The sequence below is a fragment of the Zeus faber genome (genome assembly GCF_960531495.2).
Source record: "Zeus faber genome assembly, chromosome: 2".
In the NCBI taxonomy this organism is placed as follows: Eukaryota; Metazoa; Chordata; class Actinopteri; order Zeiformes; family Zeidae; genus Zeus; species Zeus faber.
Window position 1 is genome coordinate 50081556 of NC_137189.1, and position 25798 is coordinate 50107353.

Below are 25798 nucleotides of genomic sequence, written 5' to 3' on the forward strand. Positions count from 1 at the left end.
TATATATTTATATATAAATATATATTTTTTTTAAGTTGGCACTTTTTAAGTAACAGCGTTTGATGTATTTTCTTTCTGCATGCGCTCCTCTATGTGCTGTTTCCATGGTGGGTGGCGGGGTCCACCACACAGAGCAAGAAAGCGACATCTGTGAAGACGACGTCGGGGGCGAGAAAAACGAAAGCGTTGCAATTTCTCGCAGGATTGTGGGAGTCGTAGCGTAATCCGCCACCTTCAGCGACCACCTTGATGCGTCACCTGTCACCGGTGTAAAGCGGCGAGAGCAGCCATCAAACTCCGGCCGTTCGTCGCGGTCATTTGGTTCCAAAACGCAGCAGAGCCTCCCTCCCGGCGTCATCACGTCGTCAGGCGTCTCCACCGCCGTGCACCCGGAACAGACGCGTTTTATTGACACTACGGTGACCATGGCGATGCTGTCAGACCTGTGTACACAGGTGACAACAATGCTTCCAACACTTATCAAGGCCAGGCCACAGGACACGATGTTTACCGAGAGAGAGACAGAGAGAGAGACAGACAGAGAGCTGTGCAAGTCTTTTCAGGATGAGAACCTGGGACAGAATATGTGATGAGGATCCAGCTTGTTCAAATAAGGTGTTTGGTTACACAGGGCGTGGCTGAGTCACCTGCGACGGGGGAACAAGCCGCTCTTCTTAAAACGCTCAACCATCCGCCGAAGGTAAGTCCAACTTTTACCATCTCTGTATTCTGTACTCCACCTGGAAGAGGCTTCACTAGTCCTCGTACAGCTTCCCTTTTTATAAACCCCAGTTTAGGTTTCTCACCCTCACTAACGCGGCATTTTTTTTTTTCCACATGTTGAGGACGGAGCTTTCTGCGGTGAACTTACTCTGATGAGAAACAGTGATGTCACCAAACGGTGTCTTTTAACACTCGAGTAGTAAAAGTACAGCGCACGCCTTCCAAAAATGATCCACCACGGAGGAAAGTGTCGTCTTGTATTGACATGGGGGAGGATGCCTCCCAGTGAATTTGATCGAATAGCATCTTTAACAAGGTCAAATCAAACTTAAAACCCTGCAAATCCCCTAACCCTAAGGATGGATTTGGGGGCAGTATCATCATAAGTGTCACTGTATTTACTGCTTTCCCCAGAGAGCTGGAAACCTGCTGTTGTGGTTTCATTAGAATCGTGTGTTTTGCTCTGATGCAAGTCATCAGTTCAATAAAAGAAGTGAAAACAAAAAACGTCTGAGCTCTACAGGGCTGTGAAGAGAGGAAAAAACAATGGTTAAATAAAAATAATCATTCAATAATAAACTGTCTCACCTCTGCAGGGCGACCGAAAGCAAGAGGATGAACTGGGGCTTCCTGGAGGGTGTTCTGAGCGGGGTGAACAAGTACTCCACGGTCGTCGGGCGCATCTGGCTCTCCGTCCTCTTCATCTTCCGCATCCTGGTGTACGTGGCGGCGGCGGAGCAGGTGTGGAAGGACGAGCAAAGGGACTTTGTGTGCAACACGCGGCAGCCCGGCTGCGGCAACGCCTGCTTCGACCACTTCTTCCCCGTGTCGCAAGCGAGGCTCTGGGCCCTGCAGCTCATCATGGTGTCCACGCCGTCGCTGCTGGTGGCCCTGCACGTGGCCTTCCGGGAGCACCGGGAGGCCAAGCACGGCCGGAGGCTGTACGAGGACCGGGGCCGGATCGACGGCGGGCTGCTGTGCACCTACGTCGTCAGCATCGTGTTCAAGACGGCCTTCGAGGTGGGCTCCCTGCTGGCCTTCTACTTCCTCTTCAGCGGCTTCGACGTACCCATCCTGCGCCGCTGCGCCGTGAGCCCCTGTCCAAACACGGTGGACTGCTACATCTCCAAGGCCACGGAGAAGAAGATATTCCTCTACATCATGGGCTGCACCTCCATCCTGTGCATCGCGCTCAACCTGGTGGAGATGGTGTACATCCTGTGGAAACAGTGCTGGAAGAGTTTCAGCAAGCGCTACGTCGCCGTGGAGGTGAAACGGAACCACGGTGCCTCCGCGGTTAAGACCAGCAGGCCCACGTCACCGCAGCCCACAGCAAACACACAGCCCAGCGCCAAACAACAACCACCCCCCCCTGAAAACCTGACCGGCCCGTCCTGAGAGATGACTTTTCAGGACGAGTCAAACTACCCACAGCATACATGACTCATGTTTCAACACTTCCTCAGGCTGTGGTAAAAGAAAACATGTTCACGGCCTAAATGCTGATGAGAAAATGTTACATATGTAAATTGTACAGTTTGGAAACTTTGTATATGCAGATACAAGATATGTGGTTTTTGTATGGATAAAAGATGCATGAAATTTAGCCTTTTCAAAACAGATTGAATATTGTATTTTGAATGCACCGATTTTGTTTTTATATAGAATTTTAATCACACACACACACACACACACACCTTTCATTGATAAATGCAAAAATGTAATATTTGCTAGTCACTGTATATATTGACCGCATTGTAATATTCAAGCATTAATACGGTAAAGGCATTGAAGTATTTGAAAATAATTTTTAATAGCTAAGTTTACACGATAAAGTATCAGTGCATCCCTAAACCACGACCACGCTGGTTCAAACTGAGCAATTCCCATCGTCATTGAGGGCTCTGGATTCATGAAGCGTTTACCTCTCACAACTTCCTCCCTTTCTTCGCCTCGTTTTCTGCCGCTTATAGAACAAGCCTTAGTTTCAGAAACGTGAGAAAGTGCTTCCAAAGCAAACAACTTTTCTGCACTCGAGTCGTTTGTCGGGTCTTCGAAGTCGTTCGCTCGAGTACAAAATGTCATGGAGTTGAATATTCCAACTAATACAAGCTGAACTTCTCTACACCAGAGATGTACGATTTCTTCCTAAATGGACGAGTTCTGAAAAGAGATTTGTAAATGAAAATAACAACGCAGAGGCAGTGATTATAGAAACATTTTAAATTATATTAAGACTGCTGGTGGCAGCAGATTCAAATCACAAATCTTGTAATTATAACCTATAAGCAACATTTTATTTAATCAGAGCATCAGTTTGTGTTATTTACAGTCCCACAGGGATGATTTAAACACCGTATGATGCCACATTTCACCGTGAACATTTCCCCAACTTCCCAGCTAAAACATTTCAGAACCATGCTGTACAGCTCACTATAAAATCAAGGGTCATTTTACAGATAGAAAGGTACACTTTTAAACTCATTAAACTCTGAAGAAACCGGTCATTTTAAAAACCACACAATAGTAGGGCACGAGTTTGCAGCAGTTTCATCTTTTTTTCCTACTCCTGAGAATATATTGTAAATAAAATAAATAAAAACAAACCATCAGTCATTTTTTTCTAATATCACCACAGGTTTCATGTCCTGCAGTTGTTTCAACAAGAGTTCGGTGACAAAGGAGTAGCTTCCATCCACGAGGATTCTAACCTTCCTGAGCGACTCCAAGTTCTGACGGTTACTGAAGCTCACGCACGTGTCTTTGGGCGACTTTCTCCGCAGGGAAACGTGCGCACCGGCAGAGCTTTTGGAAAGGTCTTTCTGCTCCAGGAACTTCAGGAAAGACATTTCGAACCCCATGGGCTTAAACGAGGCCAACGGCGCGTTGGGCTCCTTTGTCTCCCAGGTCGGCGTAGTTGCCGCGGCGACGCCCGACGAGGAGTCCGAATCGTCATCCGCATGGTAAACGACGCGGTTCCTAGTCGAGGACCTGGGGATGCTCTTGCGCTTCACCTGCGTGTCCGCCAGTTTTCGGGGACGCCCCCGCTTGCGCTTGACGGGGACGTTGGACCCGCCCTCGAAACTTTCGTCGTTGGACGCCGGCCTCTTCCGCAAGATGGGCTTCGAATGTCGGTAGTCGCTTCCCTCCAGGACGGCGTCTTCCGGGTCCTCAGAGTCCGACAGGTCGGAGGTGTTCTCAGACTTGGAGTCGTCGCTCCTGTTGGACCAGTATCTGTACCTCGAGAACTTCTTGCAAAACAGGAGGTTGCTCCTGTGCTCCTCCAGGTACTTCTCTGAGAGCCCGTGCCCGATGTAGTGCTTCATGATGTTCCGCTCGGACTTGGTGACGTACTCGCATCCCTTGATCATGCAGGGGTACTGCAAGGGGAACTTCTTGGTGCACATCGCCAAGGCCTCCTCCTTGGTCTTCAGGGAGGGCTTCCCGTATTTAGTCCAGTGGAGGTTGTTGGACAGGTCGCCTCTCTTCTTGTCAACTCCCTTCTGGGTGAGCTTTTTGTTGCTCTCTATGTTCTCCTTCCCATTGCTCGCCTTGGCCAACTGGTAATGTGGCGTCTTTGAGTTCTGCTTCACGGCGTCCTCAGTTATCTTTTTGTTCATGAGTTTGAGCTGGTACATTTCCTGGTGCTTCTTCATCGTGTGTCTCAACAGGTTGGATTTTGTGGCGTACGCACGGTCACAGTCCTCGATGTCACATTTGAACATCCCGTTGACCTGTTCAGGTTTGGCCAGCACAGAGTTGCTGTGGACCTCCTTAACGTGGCCGATGTACTTCCAGAACGCGGTGAACGACGCCCCACAGCTGGGCTGGTCGCAGGAGAACCTGCCGAGGTTGATGCTGCACAGGAGAGCGCCGGCCCTGTCCAGGCTGAATTTGTGGAGATGGAGGTAATGCTGCAGGAGGCTGGGAACCTCTAGGAAAACTCTTGAACAGTCTTTCTCTTGGCATCTGAATTCAGAGACTTTGATAAATTCACACTCAGCCTCTTCATCATCATCTTCCTCTTCTTCCTCCTCCTCCTCCTCTTCCTCAGGGTCGTTTGAGGCCTCCGCTCTCTCGCTCTGGTCCTGCTCTTTGCTAACCTCCAGAGCCGAGAGGGCAGACTGGTGCACCGCCCTGTAGTGCAGGATCAGATTGTGCTGGATGGTAAAGGCCGCCAAACAGCCTTGATGGACGCAGCGATAAGGGCGGTATGGGCTGAACACACTACTTGAGTCTGGCTTCTTTTCTTTTGCTTTCTTGGCGATCTCCATATTCAGCCTCTCAATGTTGGGACAAGCAAAATGTTGTTTGTTTAAATTTGTTTGCTGGTCCAAAAGCTGGGGCACAGCGGCTTTGATTGGTGCCGAGGGTGGCAGAGTGAGGGCCGCAGGTACGGTTGAAAGATTGGCTCCAGCCTGTGGCACAGCCAGATACTGAGTGGGTGTCGTTTGGACGGATCCCAGTCGCCCATCAGACCATTTGGCGGCAGGAAGTGTTTGAAGGGGTTGCGCGGCCAACGTGGAAGCCTGCGCCCCTGCTGATAGACTCTGTTGCATGTTGTGCATGGGACCTGATTGCAAGGGAGGGATTGGTGTGGTGTGATTGTCATCATGCAGCCTCTGATTAGTTACACCCATGTGACCAATCTGTACAAATGGCTGCGGTGGATAGTTTTGTGTCATGACATCTTGGTGTGTGCCTTTTCCTGTTATGTGGGAACCAGCGGTAGTCTGAGCCACTTGAGTCATGTTTCCACTCATCTGGTTGTTCTGGTTATTGAGATGTCCAGTGGCTCTGTACAACTTATGCTTGAGGTTGAGATCTGCAATTTCTTCCGGTGACAATTTATGAGCTGATTGGTAGTGGGCTCGGAGGTTGGAGTTGCGGGTGAATGATTTATTACATTTTTGACAGCAGAACCGTGCAAAGTTACCTTGTCGTTGTCTGAAGGAGTTAACCATCTCGAGCGTATAATTGTGACTTTTGATCAGGTGCTTCCAGAGCGGCTCACATGACATGGCCTTAAAAGTGCAGTTGTCACTCTCGCAGGAGAACGGCTTCTCAAAGATTGGAAACGTATCAGCCATAGGTGATTTCACCTTAACCGACTCATTCTCACCTTGAATAGTAATTCCACTTTGTTTCATGGAGGACAGTGCGTTTTCAGAAGACATCTCTTTAACTAAGTCAAGCCTTTCCAGTGCACTCTGAATTTCCATTACCCATTGCGGCTGGTTTGGAGGTAATTGAGTTGGCGCAGCGTCTATCTCGTTCTCCGCTTTAATGACAGGGATGAGTAAATCATCCTGTGGGGAAGAGGCCTCTCTAAAACCAGAAAAGCTCTCTGTGCAGACAGATCTGGGAAATTCACCAGGGAAGGCAGAAGGGGTTGTATGAGTTAGTTGCTCAACTTGCCCTCCACAAGCTGTATCAGTCTTTGCTTCTTGCGGTACTCGATTGAGTTCAGAATGCTTTGAAACTGAAATATTGGATACTGAAGACAGCGGTCTCTTTAAGCACACATTGGCATCAGTGCTTGCATGAGATAAACTGTTTCTATGCTGAAAGTCGCCAGCCAAAATCTGTTCCCGTAATCTTTTTTTGACAGTTTCTTCGGCGCTCTTCCTCTCCATCTCACCATGCTTTCCGCTTCGCGACACAGGACTGTGGTGAGGATCCGGCGACAAAGTCTGCTTCACTGGGTTTGAAATAACATCCGTTGTTTGCCGGGTCATTGAGGAGGTTGGACACTCATTCAGGATCCCTCCCGAGGGAACAGGAACTGCAGAATGACTTGGGCGAGGGCTGCCTTGCAGGTTTTCAGACATGACCTGAGAGAGAATGGGGTCTTGGAAATTGCTGCTGGCAAAGGGATCCACACTTGACTGGGGATACGGGCTTGTGTACAACTCACCCTCAGTCTTCTCCGCCTTAACATGCCCAGTGTGCTGTATCACTGAGATCTCTGGAAAGGCCTCAACAATTTCATAAGGACTGTGGTACAATGGCTGTGGAACAGCTGGTTGTTCAAACAGATCTGCCATGTTTGCGTCAGCCATTATTTGTTTAAGAATATCGTCATGAGTTTCCTCATTTGTGAACGCTGGCAGGTTAGCTTGCGGGTAATTGGAAGCGTGGAAATCTTTTGAGTCTGTTAGACCACGTGCGACCGACTGCGTCGTGCACGGCCGTTCCTGATAAACTGCCGATGGTTGGAGCTGAATGTTGTTCATGGTTGGCTCTGAATTGAGAAGATCAAGAAAGGACGCTGGCAAATCAGCAACTAGTTCTTCCTCACCAAATGGTTTGCAGTGTGAACGCTTGGACAAATGGCCCCCTAAGGATTTTGGACTGTTAAATTCTCTAAAGCACCGGCAGCAAAGGAATTTTCCATCTCGAACAATTGCCGGCCACTTTGCCCTTGTATGCCGCCTGGTTTTCTTTTGTTTAACAGGGACATTTCCAGGATTAACCATGCCATTTTGAGATGGAGCATTGATACTTGCTTGACCTGCAACATTTGGGAACGGGAAATCTGATTGGATTACAGGCTTCTGCATGGTCATATCTGGGGGCATGGGATTAGAAGCTGAATTGTTTAAAGACTGAAATGTTAACGGCTGAAGTGTCTTTGCCATTTGATGAGATGGGGTGTTTGAAGTGTCAATGTATGAGGGGAAAGGAGACTGGGACTCATTTTCCATTAGCACTGGCTGCAAGGGGATGCCCACCGTCAGCGCTCCACCAGTAGAGTCCATCTGTGACACCCCTTGCATGTTTGATGGATAAACCTGGGAGGAAGCACAGTTGGAAATTTGGCCATTTCCAGATGTCAAATCCCACTGAGGCGGAGCGGTCACAACTTGATTGTGCACCGTCATTACTGAATTTGCCACACTACCCAACTGAGAAAGGACAATCGGATTTAAGAGGTTTTCCATAGTTGTGGGGAAATTCTGATTTTGAACAGAAGCAAGATGGGAGGGCGGAGTAGTATAACATGAGGTTGGAGCAACGTTTGGAAAACTCGGTGGCTGAATGACATTCTGTCTCTGTACCCCGTGCATTGGGGCTGCATTGCTCGGCTGAATTTGACGTGGAGGTGCCAAGTTTGGATTGCCCACGGGCAAACCTCTGCGCGAGGGCCCCGCCGAAAGGAAGCCGCTCCGCTTGGCTTGTTTCCATTTCTCGTAGAACTCCGGGTGAGTTTCCTTCATGTGTTTGTTGACACTTCTGTAGGAACCGTAGTTCCTTGTGCAGGTCTCAAACGCACAGTAATGTCTCTCTTTTTGTTCTGCAGATGGAGTAGAACCAACGGGGTTCAACACCGAATTTACTTGTCTAATCCCAGAGGGAGTGAGGGGGGTTACGCTTGCAGGAAATGGCTGTGCAATCGTTGTGGGCACGTTGTTCTGGACTGGGCCTGCCACAGATATGTTGGTTGCGCATATGGGACCGGAATGGGACTGCTGAGGAAACTGTACATTGCAGTTGGGGTTGTACATCACTGATCTGACATTTCTATTGGAGAACATCTGGGTCTGGCCTTGCGTTGCGTGACCTGCATTTGACTGGTTGCCTGCTGTAGCATCAAAATGAGGCATTGGCTGATTCAGCAGGGCCGCCCTCAAATGATCAAAGGAATTAACATCCACAATTCCATTCGGATCAGAGAAATGGGAATTTGCGGAGGACCGAATCACAGAAGTCTCAGAGACCTGTGTCTGACAGACTGTTGGTAAAGTATCATCGTGGAGCTCACTATTGACTGAATATTGTCCAAAGTCCTGGGCAGGGTCTTGAGAAGTCATCAGGAGTCTCTCAGTTGAATTTGCCACCATTCTACAGTCATGCAGTAGATGACTTTCACTACTTAAGTCTTTTGATTCTTGAGAAATCTGCTGCGCAAAGGGAGTAGGATTAGACAGCATTCTCTCTATCAGTGAGGGACCAAGCTCCGAATTCTGGTGCTCGGTAACCGGGCACTGCACCTCTCGAGCGGCATGTTCCCCCTGGTGCACATCCAGCTGGGATTGAGAATGGAATATCTTCCCGCAATCTGCAACTTTGCAAGTGAATGTTTTGTAATGCTGCGCCTCGTGGTCATACAGTTTAAAGGCTTCATGAAAAATATTGCCACAGTTTGGGAACATACACCTGGCCTTGAACACACTGTGCTCTTTCCTGTGTACCAGGAGCTCAGTGTTGGACAGGAAGCTGGCCTTGCAATTCAACTGTATGCAAATGTAGGGCTTTGCGCCACAGTGGACTTGCAAGTGATCGTTCAGGTGGGTGACGTTAACAAAGTGGCGGCGGCAGTACTGACAGACTACCTTGTTGCTATGCATTTCCAGGTAACGAGTTGCCTCTTCATTGTCCCTGTGAGCCCTAACATGCACAAGGAGATTTTTAGAAAATTTGAAGCCCTTCCTGCAGCTTGATACAGGGCATATATGTCCCTCACCACCTTCTGTGTGAAATAATTTACTATTGGCCTGGACGGTGTGCGTTAACCCGCTGCTATGCCCTTGTGAGTCACCGAAGGCTGTGTGATGTTGATTTTCTGTCTGAGCACTCAGGGCTGCAATTACAGGAGCACCCATTTTAAGATTAGCCAACTTCTTGCTAGATTTCATTGCGGTTAACCTTTCCTTACACGACTGCTTTACATGTGAGGCTACATGGGGAACCAATGTGTCCTTTGAGGTAAACGTTTCGACACATATTGGGCAGTTGTATAGTCCGTCTTTAAAATGAGTCTGCGCGTGTCGGACAATCCTGTGTCCGAGAAACTCCTTGTCGCACAACACGCAATACTGCATGTACGCCTGCCAGTTCCTAAACCTGGCAGAAACAAAACCCTTTTCTCGCAGCTTCTTGATTTCTTTGTTTTTTTGCCGTTTGTCCGTTATATCCCTCAGCTCATTGGTGGCGTCCATGAAGTGAGCCATGACGTCACGGAAACTCTCCTGACCAGGAGTGTCCTCCTCCTCATCGCCAGAAGCCACAGGGCTCTCGTTGTCGTTCAACAAGTCGATGGAGGACACGATGGAGGCCTCTTCGCCCATGAGAGCCAGACAGTGGCGTTTCAGGGTGTGCCAGTCCCAGAACTCTGGGTCAAAGGGCCACTGGGTCTTGAAGACCAGCAGGAGCTCGCAGCGCAACGAGTTGGGCACCGGCATGTTCTGTTCATCGAGCTTCTGATCGGGTTCATTGTAAAGAGTCCCCACGGCATAGTATGCGTCCACCGTAGGCTCCAGGAGGAACTGCGTCAGCTGGCAGGCTCGTTTGACTTCCAGGTCGGTGGGCAGCAAACAGGAAATGGTTTTACAGATGGTGGCTTTGGTGTTTCCATCATTGGATTCCATTTGCAAAGCTCTTATACACATTTCAACGCACACTGGCAGTCCAGAAGTGGCGATCTACAAAAAGAAATACAACAGAAAAGCGAGAGTCATTCGAACTGACAGTATCAGGAAACGTTTTGTTTGGCACGGCTGAGCATTGGGCAGGATCACACGATTTGATTTCAAGATTCAAGATTCAAGATTTTTTATTTGTCACATACATATACATACTTTCATACATATATGCAGTGAAATGTAATGCAACGCACCCGGTGATAGCACACAATAATAGAATAAGATTTCAATGGAATACATGATTCAATATCATTCGAATCCGATATGGATCAGATTACCCACTGGGAGTCTCAATAATATTTCATGAGTGATGAGAATTTCAACCAACTTTTCAGTACACCATCTGACGTGCATTACTAAAATATTTAACAGAGCAGATTCAGTCTAATACAGGAAATAATTACTTCAATTAATTTGTGACTATGATGGGATTAAATGTACACAGGAAATGGTTGCATAACTTCCAAAGAAAGCATCAAAATAATAATTTTAAAATCGATTAGGAAAACAAAAAACAAACAAACAAAAAAAATATTTCTGTTGGGGTTCACTAGAAATTGTTGAGCTATGAAAACAACCACCAGAGGGCAGTATAGATTTCCAAACACTCTGGCAAAAGGCTGATAAATAACAGACCACTGTTATCTAGTTTACTCACCTCCGACTGGATGACTTTGATGAGGAACAAGATGTGAAACACCGTTTTGGAGAGTAAGGACATTTGTCGGCACCTGTCCAGGAAAGCCTGTTCTGACGACTCCAACCTCTTCAGCAGCTTGCTCCAAAACAGCGTCAGCTCCCTAGTGACGACAAAGCAAACATCTAATCAGTGTTTGATGACCTTTTGTACATTCTCAGAAAAAAGATGAAGACATAGATGCAGAACAGCTTCCTCTAGGTCAGATAGCAGGGTAAGAAATGGAAGATAGGTAAGAGTCAAGATTTTAATTGTTATATCCCATTATACAAGTATAAGGGAGTAAAATTCTTGAGTTTCGGCTCCTCAACATCGCAGCAACAGTATCAATTAAAATAACAATAGAAAAAGCAAAAGAAAATAAAACAGTAATAAAAATAAAATGTGCTGTACGCGTGTTCGGGATGTTAAAATGTGTCGACTAATCAACCGACTGTCGACGGGTTCTCCATGTCAACAGTATAAAGTAAAATCGGAAACTGTTTTTTTTCTTTTTAAAGCACACAAGCGAGTGCGCATGCAGGCGGTGGTGTCGGAGAGGAAGCCGAGTGTGCGTGTGGACCTGGCGGTGTGCGCTGCAGGGGTTTTGCAGACCGATAAGAGGTTTCTTTTGTCTCCACGATGTCAACGGCCTCCTGTCCTCTCCCATAAAGCACACACAGCGCACATGAGCCGCGCAGGGGAATGAGGTTTCATTACAGAATCCGCTTTGCCATCATGTGTGGTTAAAACTACAGTTCTCTTAACTCATCATGATTTATTTATTTATTCAAGCCTACATTTGCAAATGCACGCACAGAAATGCATTGTTGATTCGGCAAAATGGTGGAGCGCGATCCGCAGCTCAGAGCAGAGTGATCTTTCGCCCTTCTTCTCAAACGTGTTTTTATTGTAGATTTAATTATCTTACAGTACCCAGTTTAATTGAATGAAACAAAAAAAGGCCCGCATGTAACCGTGCTTAACGGGGACACCCAGTTGGGCCTTCTTTTACCCTGACTGAACCACATCTGCACAGCCTCCTTGGCATCAAACTCCTCCAAGCTAGGTCCCTGAAGACTTATTCTAACCAGGCCCTCCACTGTGTCCACATGCAGGGACCCTCTGACATCACATTGAATCCTGTTCTGTGCTGAGAATCTGCTTTCACACACAGAGGAGGACGCTGGGAGGACCAGCATAGAGTGCACAATCTGTAGGATGTTCTACAACGAGTTTATTTTAAATGTATTTATTTATGAACTAAACCCATTTGTGCTTAATTACTTTTCATATACGGGACATTATCGATAGTGAAAACGCCTCTTATCTGATAGGCGAAGGGACCATAATGTGACATTAACAAGCGCCAATGCTGTTTGGCTCCAGTCACAAAGGACAGCGGCAGCGCGTGTATTTCAATCGGTAGCTCGGGCATTGCACTCAAACATCTGCCGCATTATCATGTTTTGATTCAGAGTGTGCACGGAGGAGATATCTCTCCCCCTGTCTGATGATAAAAAATATATACATAATAATGAAAAAAAAAACATGTATATATTTGCACGTCCAGCTGGTGCTCCTACTGATAACATTTAATAGCACTGTCTCCAAAAATAGTCGCAGATTGTAACTAAATGGTCGTAGTCTGGAGCCCTGGTGTGTGTCACAGACAGGCAGGCAGCAGGCCGTTAGTGTCCATTGTTCATCAGCCCGGTGGAAAAAAAAATTCCCGGAGCCTGCAGGTCCGGGCCTGGAGGCTGTGGCACTGCTTGCCAGACCGCAGCAGCTGAAACAGTCCGTGGCTGTGGTCTTCTATAATCCTCAGGCTTTCCTGACACACCGTCCGTTGTATAAATCCTGGATAGAGGGAAGCTAACATCAACTGATGCTCTGGGCTGCAGGCTTAGACGGATATACGACAACACCGAATATCATGACCATATGTGATATTTTCACAGTATCTAAATATCGGCTCCCGTCCATCTGTCTGTCTGTCCGTCCGTCCGTGTCGACACAAATGTACACAGCTATCACAACAATAGCTGTAAACTCCCTAGGTAACCAAAATGGCCGACATAGGTGTGTGAGATATTGCAGGTCCGGGGGGAGCAAAAGGAGTTGAGGGTTGAGTTGAGGGACTGAACATTCCGAGGGTCACATCAAGCATTGGTGACCATGAAATATACCCCCCCCCCTTGCCTTTCTCAGAGAGTTCTCTCAATCTGTCCGCCTGAAACACAGAGAACAGAGAGAGTACGATGGCGTGGTTTTGTATGTCTTCCGACAACCAAGTCTCCGTAAGGCAGATGATCTTACAATCCCTTGTTTCCGGCTGGATGGAGATCCTCGCTCTCAGGGATTGTACATTGGCTAGCAGGATGCTGAGAAGCGGGCGGCACGCCGCCTCACTAGCACCCCCACCTTTTCTCCCTCGCCTCCGGCACCTACGTGGTATCCCTGTTGTGGTGTGTTGCTGGTCTTCAGCGCTTCGAGGGGGCAGGGGATCCCAGTGGTACAATCCGGATTGGTGTAAGCGATCATGGAAAAACTTTTGTGCAGCAATGCGTGCCTGTCATATCTAATGTAGCAGGCTACTTGTGGTATGACAGACTAAAGCAGCAGGTTACTTTAGAGGTTAAAATAGTGCGCAAAAAAAAAAAAAAAAAAAAAGTGCAGTAAAATAAGCAACGAGCTGCGATGTCGGTAAGGGCCGCAAAACAAAGGGACCGTGCTCGTCGCCATCCTGGTAAGTACAAGGATTTAAGTATATAGTGAGTTGTTGACGGTTATCAGCAATTGCTTGTCTGGATTTCGGACTCTCTGTACCTTCAGAATCTGCCTTTTTTGCCGTGTTTTCTTACCAAGCACAGTAAGTGTCTCCTTGGAGTAGCTGGCGAGTCAGGAATGCCGAACACAGGCTGAACGCCGCTCCCTCGTCTCCCTCAGATTCAAGGTTGCAAATCATCTCAAGTGCGTCACGGCAGTCTACCTTAGAAAGCTGGAAACAAGCACATTAACATTGTTAGTGAAACGCTACCACACAAGCACAACACATCCCTTTTGGGGCACAAAACACCTCAACTAGGGCTGTGAGACAGAATCAGATTCACAATATGTGACCCACGGCGGATATTTTCTATATTTTAGATATATTAAATTTGGTACCTTTTGAAGAATCAGAGCCTCAAAACAAGGTGTCAATTGTGCAAATCAAGCAAATATTTTTAAAGCTCTGACTTGTTAATTATGAGGGTGCGGCAAACTGTGTTTCTGGGATAATTGCCCTCTAAGTTTCCCCCAACACTTGGACCCATTCAGCCAGTTCCCAGAATGCAACTGGGTTGGAGGACCAACAACCACAAGGCCACTTGACACCCTGCTAAATGGGGCAATCTCTGCATTGTTCTTATAGAGAATTTTGAACAGCATCATCGACACACAACATCTTGGTTTTTCAAGAAGCTTTTTATTTAACAATAAGAATATACATGTTTTATAAAAGTTTAATTATTTAGGAGTTTTAAAGTGCTGACAATACAACAAAATGTACAGTCTGTCAATAATATTAGTTTCTGTATATCAACCTCAGCATGCCATTTAATATATAAATATGTGTATGCCAAATAGCCAAAATCACCTAGGAATGTTAATTGTAGACCCACCCATATTTAATTTCTGCTGTATCCTTTGTCAACCCCTTTCATGTAACTCTCTCCAACATGGAGCCAAAATTTACATCACTTCTTTAGACCATGTACTAACCTGTGGAGCGAAGTCAAAACTGTAATGCATCTTGATGTGGTTGCTCGCAGGTTGAACATGACCACCCAAAGAGAGGTTGAGGCGCTCACGGGTGTTCTTGATCATGGAGTTGTAGACCTCCCTCTGAGCGTATTTCCTCCTGCTGTAGAAATCGCTTCTTGTAGAGACTTCTTCTGTTGTAACAACAACAGGCGTATCGTCGTCTCCTCTGGTGGTTCTTGAAAATATTCCATTTCATCGTCACATTCAGGTTGAAATCTGCTCTTTGAAATGTTCTCCAAGTCCAGGATAACACCGGTATCAGATTCAGCATCGCTGTTGGAGAACTGAGTATCTTCGCGGAAAATTAAGTGCTGTACGCGCTGCCTACACTGACTTGGATCTGTCGCACTCTTCAGCTTAAGGTCCATGATATAATTTAGAGCTTTCGCCACCTGCTTCTCGTAATCCATAACACAGAGATGAAGGTTTTCACAGACAAGTGAAACTGTAGGCTCGTCTTGTGTACGAAAGTGACATCAGCTTTTCTTCTTCGCGGGTTACGCAACCCATACAATAATGTATCCAGGTGTGTATAAAACGCGCAAGATTTAAAGGTTGAACTCTATCAAAACGGTGGAGGAATAATCTTCACCAGGACGATCGATCGGCGTTGGCGCTGTTCAGTGTCTCGGTAAGTGAACTGTGTTTCCCCATGTAACCTAACGGGAATATTTAACTTTACGGTTTAACATTTATCTACTATCTATAAATGAAACTCGATTTTAAAAATATGTTGAGATTTTAAAAAACAAAACAAAAAAACAAATGATCAAGAATCTGGAAAAATCTAATTTTCCTTAGAGAAAGGTTTTTTCAACTTACTGGTGGTTCGTGGAGATTTTATAAATGTGAGACATAGGGGGTTTCGCTGCGGTGGTCACATATTTGCTGGTAAATAACTAGAAATTGATAATTTCATGATATTTGGATACATACATACATACATACAATATTATGATAACGGAAATCCGAGACGATATAAAAAAAGAAAACTAGCGAACCTATGCTTTAAATTCATCCAAAACTTGAAACAAAAAACCTAATCAAATCCCGGCCCAACTTGCCTCCTCCATCAGCTGGTCCTGCTCCAAGGAGGTGCAGAGGCAGACCAGGCGCATCTGCTTGAAGTGTCCCTTCCCTTCGAAGGCCGGGTGCTCGGAGCAGATCTTCGCCAGCAGCGCAGCCTTTCCCGGGCGGCCATCTTTAATCAGCTGCTTGACTCTCATCTCCAGCAATACAGGCCCCTCCAGAGCCAGAAACTCCTCCACTGAGAGGGAAGGGAAGAGACTACTGTGAGACTTTTATTTTGTAAGTTATTTTGCCCAATGTCCACAAACTGTCCACTTTGTGCACAGTTTGCCTGAACCAGTCAACTTGCAAGGCAATTTGCGAAGTTTAAATGAAGTTTGTTGGAGTAAAATTGCCGTAATTGGCTAAAAAGTGCTCAAACTATCAATGAGGAAAGAGCGCATTTTCTCAACTATTTTTATTTTTTGAACATGAATAACCATGGAATAACATGGCAAAAACAAACAAAAAAAACAAAACAAAAAAAAACTATAAACACTGCATCTGCCTGAGTTCCAGTAACAAGTCTTTAAAATGAAAATTTTCATTTAACATAAGCACAAAATAGAATCAGTACTGTATGATTATTTGCTGCCTCTGGCGGTAACGTAGGCTCTTACTTCTCAAACAGTCTCAAAGATCTGTCGAAGACACATTGCATGCTCACACAAGTATCAGTTGATTTGGGATTAATTATTTCTATCGCAAGAATCACCTTTTCTTGGAGTGAGGGACTGAGTGAACACTGCCCCCAGCATTTATACTCTGCCCCTGATCGTAAGGCAGCAGTGCAGGGCACAGGAGCTGAAGCTTACCTTGTTCTGTGGGCAGCTCCTGGTCGGACAGCAGAGCCCTCAGGACCGAGTTGGTCCACACGCCGCTCTGCTGCGTGAGGGAGGCCAGCAGGTCGAGCTGCGTGATGCTGATCTCCTGCAGCCTGCAGTGGGTGCTCTGCACGCAACGCACACGGTGAGACAGACAAAGACAAAAGATGAAGCGCGACTTTAATTATACTGAGAAGAGATTCAGATCGGACACTGCACTGCAGAGTACTCAGACTCTTAAAGGGAACCTATTATGAAAAACTCAACTTTTTCAATCATTGTGTCCATACGTTTGGGTCTCTGATGGGCCTGCTAACACAAACTGTGAATTAACACAACCCAGTCAGATTTTTGTGAGCTGTTCCAGACAACATGAGGTGAAATAAGCTGTTCAGATGAGCCCCCTTCTACGTCAAGTGGGGTTTCAGTAGAGTTAGAACCACCCTCCATTAATGGCAGTGACTCCACCCAAGGCTGGAGAATAACAAGCACCGCTGGAAAGACCAGCACAAATCTTTTACAAGAAAGTCAAATAAATAGCAACTGTCCATGAAGAACCGGCAGACAATGGAAATGTAAGTATATAAAAAATAATTCCGTTGTTTCTTTCGAAAAATAAAAAATATATTTTTTTAAAGTATGCGGTAGATAGACTGCAGGTTGCTGTGGGCGATTTGTTGTGCGTTCACGTGAAACAAATCCCTGTGTGCGGTGTCCCCACACAAGCTTGGAGCATGGCAACAAACTTTTAAATGAGGCCTAGTCAATCTAATATGAGTGAAGATTCAGCAACGGGATAAACTTATTTCTCACCTCAAATTTGTTAAGAAACTGTTTTTGGGAGACTGATAAGGTGAAATCAGTCAGTTTACAGACTAATTACAACAGGAGGGTTAAAGAGGCATGTTAGAATGGCTAGAAGGCACAATCTGAGTGGTATTTTCAGCAGAAAACTTCAAAAACATGTTTTTGGGACCTATATGAACTTGTTGAAGAGGAACGTAATAGGTTCCCTTTAAGAAACAATCCGATTCTAAACCAGAAACCAACACAAAGTTAAAATTATGTAAAACCTTCTCATGACTAGGGCTGGGCAATAAACAACTATATTATCAACATTGTGATATGAGCCTAGATACCGTCTGGAATTTTGGTTATTGTGACATGGTGATACACACCGATCAGCCACAACATTTAAACCACTGGCAGGTGAAGTGAACAACATTGATCATCTCGTCACAAGGACACCTGTAAAGGGGTGGGATGCATTAGGCAGCAAGTGAATAATCAGTACTTGTGTGATGTGTTGGAAGCAGGAAAAAAAGGCAAGTGTAAGGATCTGAGCCACTTTGACAAGGAGCACATTGTGATGCTAGAACACCGGGTCAGAGCATCTCCACAACCACAGGTCTTGTGGGCTGTTCCCGCTATGCAGTAGTTACTACCTACCAAAAGTTCTCCAAGGAAGGACGACCGGTGAAACCGGTGATAGAAAGGTGTCAGAACACACAGTGCATGGCAGCTTGCTGCGTATGGGAGCGGTCAGTGTCCATGCTGACCCCTGTCCACCACCCAAAGCACCTACAATAGACACGTGAGCATCACAACTGCACCATGGCGCAGTGGAAGAAGGTATGTTCTCAAGGTATGAATCATGTTTTCTTTTACATCATGTGGATGGTCAGGTGCGTGCATTGTTTACCTGGGGAAGAGATGGCACCAGGATGCATTATGGGAAGAAGACAAGCCTGCAGTAGCAATGTGACGCTTTGGAAAATGTTGTGCTGGGAAACCTTGGGTCCTGGCATTCATGTGGATGTTACTTTGACACATACCACCTCCCTAAACATTGTTGCAGACCAAGTACACGCCTTCATGGCAACAGTACTCCCTGAAGGCGGTGGACTCTTTCAGCAGGATAATGTGCCCTCCCACACTGAAAAGAAATGTTCAGGAATGGTTTGAGGAACATGACAAAGACTTCAAGGTGTTGACTTGGCCTCCAAATCCCCCAGATCTCAATCCGATGAAGCATCTGTGGGACGTGCTGGAACAACAAGCCTGATCCATGAGGGCCCCGACCCCAACTTGCAGGCCTTAAAGGATCTGCTGCCAACGTCTTGGTGCCAGATACCACAGGACACCTTCAGAGTCTGGTGGAGTCCATGCCTCCCCGGGTCACAGCTGTTTTGGTGACACCAGGGGGAGCTACACATTAGGCAGGTGGGTTTAGTGTTTGGCTGATCAGTCGTTAAGTGAGGGAAGCCTGGACCACTGTATCATTGCTCATGATTAATTTTAAAATGAAAATCATCCCTTAAACAATACATTAAGGAACACGTCATTTCATGTTTCTCCAATAAGGACAATTCTCTATTTTAAGGGATGGATGGAAAGACTAGTTACATACATTTTTCAAGGGGCTATCATTTTACTATCTAGACATCTACACCATTTTAATAAAAAGAGGGAGAGGTTTGAAATGTTTGTCTTGACCACAACAGCCAATTGATTTTGAGCTGACACGGCCACAAAAGCCCGGGGCACAGAGATCTGGCGACAAGACGAGGGCGACCTGACTTCACACTGCAGCCGCGTCACCAGCAGTGAGACCGCACCATTAGAGAGAGGACGAGGGGAAACCTGGTTGCAGTTTTGAATGGAACCCTGGGACTTTTTGTGTGAGACAAGAAAATACGCTCTCCGCAACGTTCTCAGTGCATTTGGAGTGCAGGTCATAATTATGAACAATGTTTAAAACCATTCCATACCAGATTTTACGGTGGAAAAACTGTCCCAAATACCAAAGTTCCTATAGAACCATTGGCTGCTTCAATGGATTTCAATGACTGCATTTCTGGCAGCTTATTTCCTCATTCAAAGCCACATCCACCAAAATGTCTGTGTTAGGTGGATCTCATCCCAGAATATCATTTATTCAGCATTTTTTTTTTTTTTTCAATTCCAATGTCCGGTTCAACCCGCGTCTTTGGTCTAAGACTGTCACTATATTTTCACCAAAGTTTGCCTTCTGCTGCTGATCGACCGATTTACTTTCTTGTTCACTTGAGGTGGTGGGGATATTTTATCTATTTAAATTCAAACTTTTCATTCTCGCTGGGAAAGGTGGACCCTGCTACCAATGGAAACAGCATTTAGGGGCACACATTCATAATGCAGATATACTGGATGGTTCTTTAAGAAAACAATATTTATATTGGATTACATTTAACAAAAAAAGTTAAGGATTATCTCTTTAAAATTTAAAAAAATATATAAAAATACATAGTATCTTACCCGGACAGAAGACTTTAATTCCGCCCACAGGCCATCTGGGATCTCTTGCTTCAGAGACAGAAGCAGCTCAATGAAACTCCTGTACAGTGAATAAAGAAAACAGGTTTGATGCTCAAGTAGATAGAGGGTACATATGAATATTAAGCAATGGGAAAGATGACGCCAAAGCCTTGTAAATGCAGCATTATGATAATGAGGCCGATATCCAACACTAACATCAGTGCATCTCACGTAATTAACCACTATGACTGCCGCTGGTACTCACAGCGAGAGCCTTTCCAGCACCAGGGGAACGTTGTCACACTGCTGGGAGAGGAACTCCGAGGCCTGGCCGTAGCTCAGCAGGGCCACGGTGTAGACCTCCACCAGGGGCAGCGGGTCCTCCTCCACCTTCCAGCAGCCGGCATACTCCAACAACGTCTGCAAAGAGGAAACGACGGCCGAAACATCACTTTTTCAGTTGTGGCTGTGACCTTCAATGAAAGCGTGATGTAAGTTCCAACGGGTTTAATTTCAGACATCGTAGCACTGCATCGGTAGGGTTGAGCGATATGTCAGTTTTCACACCGGCCACCATCAGCCCAACAACCGGCGATTGCCGATATAGACGCGTGTTTTCGCGAAGCTGTCTCAGTGATCGGACTGGGATAAGTCTCCTGCTCCTCGTCGCCTCGGTCTGCAAAAATGATTTCCAACACTGATGTAGAAACTCTCCAATCTCCACGCGGCCTGAGACGATTCTTTGCAACCACAATGCAGAAGAATACTGGAAAAACGTACGCTGGTCTAAAGCGTCAACACAATCCGAAGGCTGCACATGGCTTGAAGCTGACCGGATCTGTCCAAGATCTCTCCTCTGATTGGTGGACTATGGTGGATAGTAATCAAGCTTCTGTTTGGCTGAATGGTACATAAATCACTGTGACTATGCCACGTTGTTTGCCAAAAGCGAGGACCACCCAATAAAAGTAACAGCGCATAAGATTTCACCAGGATGTAAATGACAGAAGTGACATCTATAATTTTCGGCGGCGACACACTAGGTTTTAAAGGCAGGTTAATTATTTGCCATGTTGAATTCTCAAGGAGACAGACCAGTAAATTATCGAAATAAAAAGGACAAATCGCCCACAAAAAAACAATCGTCAATTGACTCAGCCAATCGCCGAAGACTGTTTGATGTTCAATATAAATACAGCTTGTGGTTTTATGACTATCTGTGGTGTAAAGTCTTGCCTACTCTTTTTCAAACCATTGTTTTTGAGAGCTATAGTCAGGTCCCTTCAATACAAATGCATGTGACAGCGGAGACAAAGTCGCTCCTTGTGATAAGAGACCACTGAGCTGGAAACTGTTTTTGTCCACAGTGGCTGCCAATGTCACCAAAAATCCCCCAAATAAGCAATCAGGGGAGGAAGGGAAGCAAAGCGGCTATATGGTCTGAATGAATCCTACGGTTTAATCATAGTCGACCGGCTGATCACGCTTTGTGACAAGCCAGGACTTCTACTCTGTGAGCTAAGTACTGGAGGTAAGTTAAGGTAAGTTTCATTTAGGAGGATTTGTGTTTATTTAATACAACACAGACAATTAATTCTATTATATAATTCTAGAACCTAGAATCACGGTTGTGGCGCCGCCCCTTGCGGCCGCCTGCGCAAGCACCTCCTGTCGATTACACACAATTGAGTATTTTTAGAGCTTATAGAGCTTATGGTGCGTAATCAACCGGGTGTCATGACATTTCACTGCATATATGTAGGACTGTATGTGACAAATAACCTCTTGAACATGAACTTGGTAATGTAGAATGTCCCAGAAGACATCAATCTTTATACTAACAATCAAGAGCTTTCATTAAAAAATAAAAGTGGTGCCGGCCAACGTGTCCTGAAGGATTTTAACGTCCCGGACAAATGGGAGAGATTACGGTCAAATCTTATCTGTGTTTATTGAGCTCATAGAGCAATTGATATGAAGGCTATATAAAGAATGAAATCATAATGGCATGTCAATTTATAATATTTTTTATTGAATATTCAACATAAAACAAGTCCCGTCAGTTAACGCCATTTTAAAAATAAATAAATATTACGACTTGAAATCAAATAATTTCTATTCGTGAGCAATAAGTAACAAGTGCAGCTGCTTTAATTTCACTAAGATAAAATTTTGATTTAAATCAAAAACAAAATAAACATGGCCAGTAAGGTCTAAATAAATAAAGTTTGTGGCGTCTTTGTCGGGACGTCTCCTCAAAATATTTTAAAACACAATGGATATTTCCTGCTTTGGGTCCAAACTTAAATATCTCAAATAAAAACGTCCAACTGTGGATGTAGGTGTCCTTGTTGTCCGAGTTGTTGATGCTGCAGCTGTCTCCGCTCCACGTGTACTGTGTTTACGAGCGCAACCTGTGGGCGGGGCTTATTTCTAAATCAACAAACGTGATTCGTTGGGAGTGAAAGGTCAGCTTTAGATCGCCCAAACTGATTGGCTTTCCGTTGCAACTCGCCGAACGTGAAAATGAACAGATCTGCGGAATTAATTTTATCGAAATGATCACGTCTGTTGTATGCTGACATCGAGGGAAAAAAAAACATAGCAATAATTATTGTTATGGTTTTATCGCCCAGCACTAATTCAAATTGTGCTTCGAGGGAATTATTTTCGCTGGAGATTATGACCGGAGGGATTTAAATCTGTCGGACTTCAACAGATTTCCCCGGTCAAAAACCGGCAATTACCGGATAACGGAAACTCTGCTTACAATACTCGAGCAGCGTGCTTATGTAGTATGTACTATTAGATATCCAAAGTAGAAAATGGTTCAACTAATGCCGCCCAGTTTTTCTTGGCATGTAATTAAATTGACACACACACACACACACACACACACACACACACACACACACACACACACACACACACACACACACACACACACACACACACACACACACACACACACACACACACACACACACACACACACAGAGCGGAGGAGGATTCCAAGAAGGAATTGAAGGAACCTCATTGCTTGTGAACTCGTCAGGCAAGTTTCCTGCGCTCGCTCCACACAAGTGTCAGAAGCGAAATAACTTCATAAATCTACACGTTGTTTTGGAACAATAACGGCAGCGAGGAAAACATGAAACAAGGTCCAAAGCCAGAGATAAAGAGTTACGCCATGTCTGGCCCGAGAACAAATACTTCTCTCCAATGTCTCCCATCTACTGAACAACTCCCATAAGGAAATTTTGGGCAATGTTGATAAGAGCGTTGGGAGTTGTCCCTGCATTGTACAAGGTTTGTATCCAGATAACTCAGAAATGTGAGTGAATCTCGTTGCTGATTATGACAATGTGTTCAAGTATCAGCAGCTTAAGCCGGGGTCCGGGGAGTCCCAGGGGTCGGTCCTTCGAAAGGTTCCAGGGAGTCCCCAGTAAAATTATTTATAGTTAACCTTCACCTTATTCACTTTAAATCAGGGCGGCACCGTTAGAGAACGTACAATGACGACTGTAGTGCGGACGCCAAATCACTTTAAAAAAAATTATAATCGGGTTAGGACCGCCGAGGGTCCCGGGTGTGAAGGAGGATTTAGGGAGATTTCAGCGTCTCGGAATGTCCGCAAACGACGGGAACACTTCACCCGGACGAGTGTGAGCCGGAGCGGGGGCAAGGCCGAGGCCCCTCTTAAAAGCCCGTCCGGAGACAAAGCGCCGATCTAACGCGTCCCACGGCCCCGTCGACGACCGGACTCCGGGAAGGCGTCAATCAGCCCGAGCCAGTCCCCGATGACGACCCCGCGGTGCGTGATAACGACCCTTCCCCGCCTGGTTTCACACACTTTAGCTCCGCTGTTGTGGAACTATTTCTCTCTCCCCCCGCCGAGCGGAAGGATACTGCTTGTAAAATAATTGCCCTCCGAACCCACACTCCGCCTCGGCGTAGTCGAGCGTCCGGGTGACTCGGGGTGTAACGCGGGTGACGTGCGGGCGGTAACCCCGACCGACCGCCCCCCGCCGCCCCCGGGAGGTTACTCTGCCTTAACAACCGACGGGCTCGGCGTAGAAATGCGACCTGGCTCGACGACAGCCTGCAGATAAGACACGGGTCCTCCCGCGGGGGTTCCGTGGCCCGCGCCGACCGACGCAACGGGGCTTCGTCGCAACTTAATAGAGCCCCGTCTCCCACGGCCCTCGGCGGGTGGTGGTGGTGTTGTTTTCTCGGCTCGGCGCCGTCGCGCTAACCCGCTGCGGACGCTGGAGGCTGGAGGCTGGAGGCTAACGTCACCGCTAGCACCATTTCTGGCATCGCTACCGCGTCGTCCTGATAGCGGAGAGGGGGTGCGCTCGGTTTGGCACGGGCGCTCGGAGCGGCGGGGCGGAGGGCTTCGTCGCCCGCAATGAGGCTCACGCGGCAACCCCGCCCCGCGGGACACGGGGGCGCTCCGGCAGTTAAACCCCGCGCACCCTCCGGTTCGCGTTAGCCGGCGCTAGCTGTTTGTAGCCCAGCGCCGTCGGGGAACTCACCCTGCAGAAGTCCTGGCAGTACCGGGACGAGGCCTGCACCGGAGAGCCGCCGCCGTGCTCCGCCAGCGCGGCCCGCAGCTCCTCCAGGTGCCGTTTGAGCGTCCCGACGGTCGCCGCGGGGTGTCCGCGCCCGCAGCTGGGCTCCAGCGCTGCCTCGTCGTCCGCCATCTTCACAGCGCAGCCCGGCGCGTACCACCGGCGCCGCGCACGGACGGGGGCGCGTGTGCGCGCGTCGTGCGGACGGCGCGCCCGGCGGCGCCCCCTGCCGGCGCGCGGCGCGCAGCGCAGCCGCAGAGCAAGCGCTGGCTGAGCGACTGAGCCACAGGTTCAAGATTCAAGATTCAAGATTCAGGATTCGTTTGTTTGTTTGTTTGTTTGTTTGTTGGTTGCTCGGAATCTTCCAAATTTTTTCTTTCATTTTGATGAATTTCTTGAAACGTGAAAACAAAAATCAAACCAATCAATCACAGGGAATTATATTATCGGTATTTCTCATCAGTCGGATTAAATGGATTAAAGGGGATTTTTATTAATCGTAATAATTATAATTTGAGATATATTTCTTATTTGTTTTTAACCACGATTGAACTACAGTTTTAGGTTGGACACATTTTTTTGAATCCTAAATTATTTTACAAAACGTAAAGATGATTTCAAATATCAACATATACACCGACATAAAACCACCAACATTAAAACTACCACTAATAACACTAATATTGTGTAGCTCCCCCTGGTGCCACCAAAACAGCTGTGAGGTGGAGGCAGTGACTCCACCAGACTCTGAAGGTGTCCTGTGGTATCTGGCACCAAGACGTTAGCAGCAGATCCTTTAAGTCCTGGAAGGTGGAGGTGGGGGCCCAATGGATCGGGCTTGTTGTTCCAGCACATCCCATAGATGCTCCATGGGATCGGACCCTAACCCCACCCATCCACATGATGTAGAAGAAAAGGTGATTCATCAGACCTCCACCTTCATCCATTGCTCCATGGTCCAGTTGTGATGCTCACGTGTCCATTGTAGGTGCTTTCAGGGGTGGACAGGGGTCAGCATGGACACTGTGAGCTCCCATACGCAGCAAGCTGCCATGCACTGTGTGTTCTACACCTTTCTATCATAGCAACATTCACTGTTTCACCACTTTGTGCTACAGTAGTTCTACTGTGGGATCCAACCAGATGGGCTAGACTTCACTCCCCACGTGCATCAATGAGCCTTGGGCCCCATGACCCTGTCGCCGGTTCAGCGGTCGTCCTTCCTTGGACACTTTTGGTAGTAACCACTGCAGAGCGGGAACAGCCACAAGACCTGTGCTTGTGGAGATGCTCTGACCCAGTCGTCCAGCATCACAATGTGCTCCTTGTCAAAGTGGCTCAGATCCTTACGCTGCTTCAACACATCAACTTCAACAACTCACTCTCCACCTGCTGCCTCATATA

General features: G+C 46.7%; 2 protein-coding genes across 2 annotated transcripts; one reads left to right on the forward strand and one right to left on the reverse strand.

Annotated features, from left to right (window-relative positions):
* Window positions 1–1338: 1338 nt before the first annotated feature.
* On the forward strand, window positions 1339–2121 carry gjb7 (gap junction protein beta 7; the record flags this gene model as incomplete). The annotated part of the gene is made up of 1 exon (XM_080023959.1): window positions 1339–2121. One exon carries the CDS (start codon window positions 1339–1341, stop codon window positions 2119–2121), a length of 783 nt encoding a protein of 260 aa, XP_079880085.1.
* Window positions 2122–2926: 805 nt separating this feature from the next.
* znf292b (zinc finger protein 292b) lies at window positions 2927–24526 on the reverse strand (the record flags this gene model as incomplete). Its single annotated transcript, XM_080023960.1, has 8 exons — window positions 2927–10148; window positions 10807–10948; window positions 13689–13825; window positions 15696–15898; window positions 16515–16650; window positions 19821–19899; window positions 20086–20240; window positions 24359–24526. The coding sequence occupies 8 exons, from the start codon at window positions 24524–24526 to the stop codon at window positions 3333–3335; spliced, it is 7836 nt and encodes a 2611-aa protein (XP_079880086.1). The 3' UTR covers window positions 2927–3332.
* Window positions 24527–25798: the final 1272 nt, after the last annotated feature.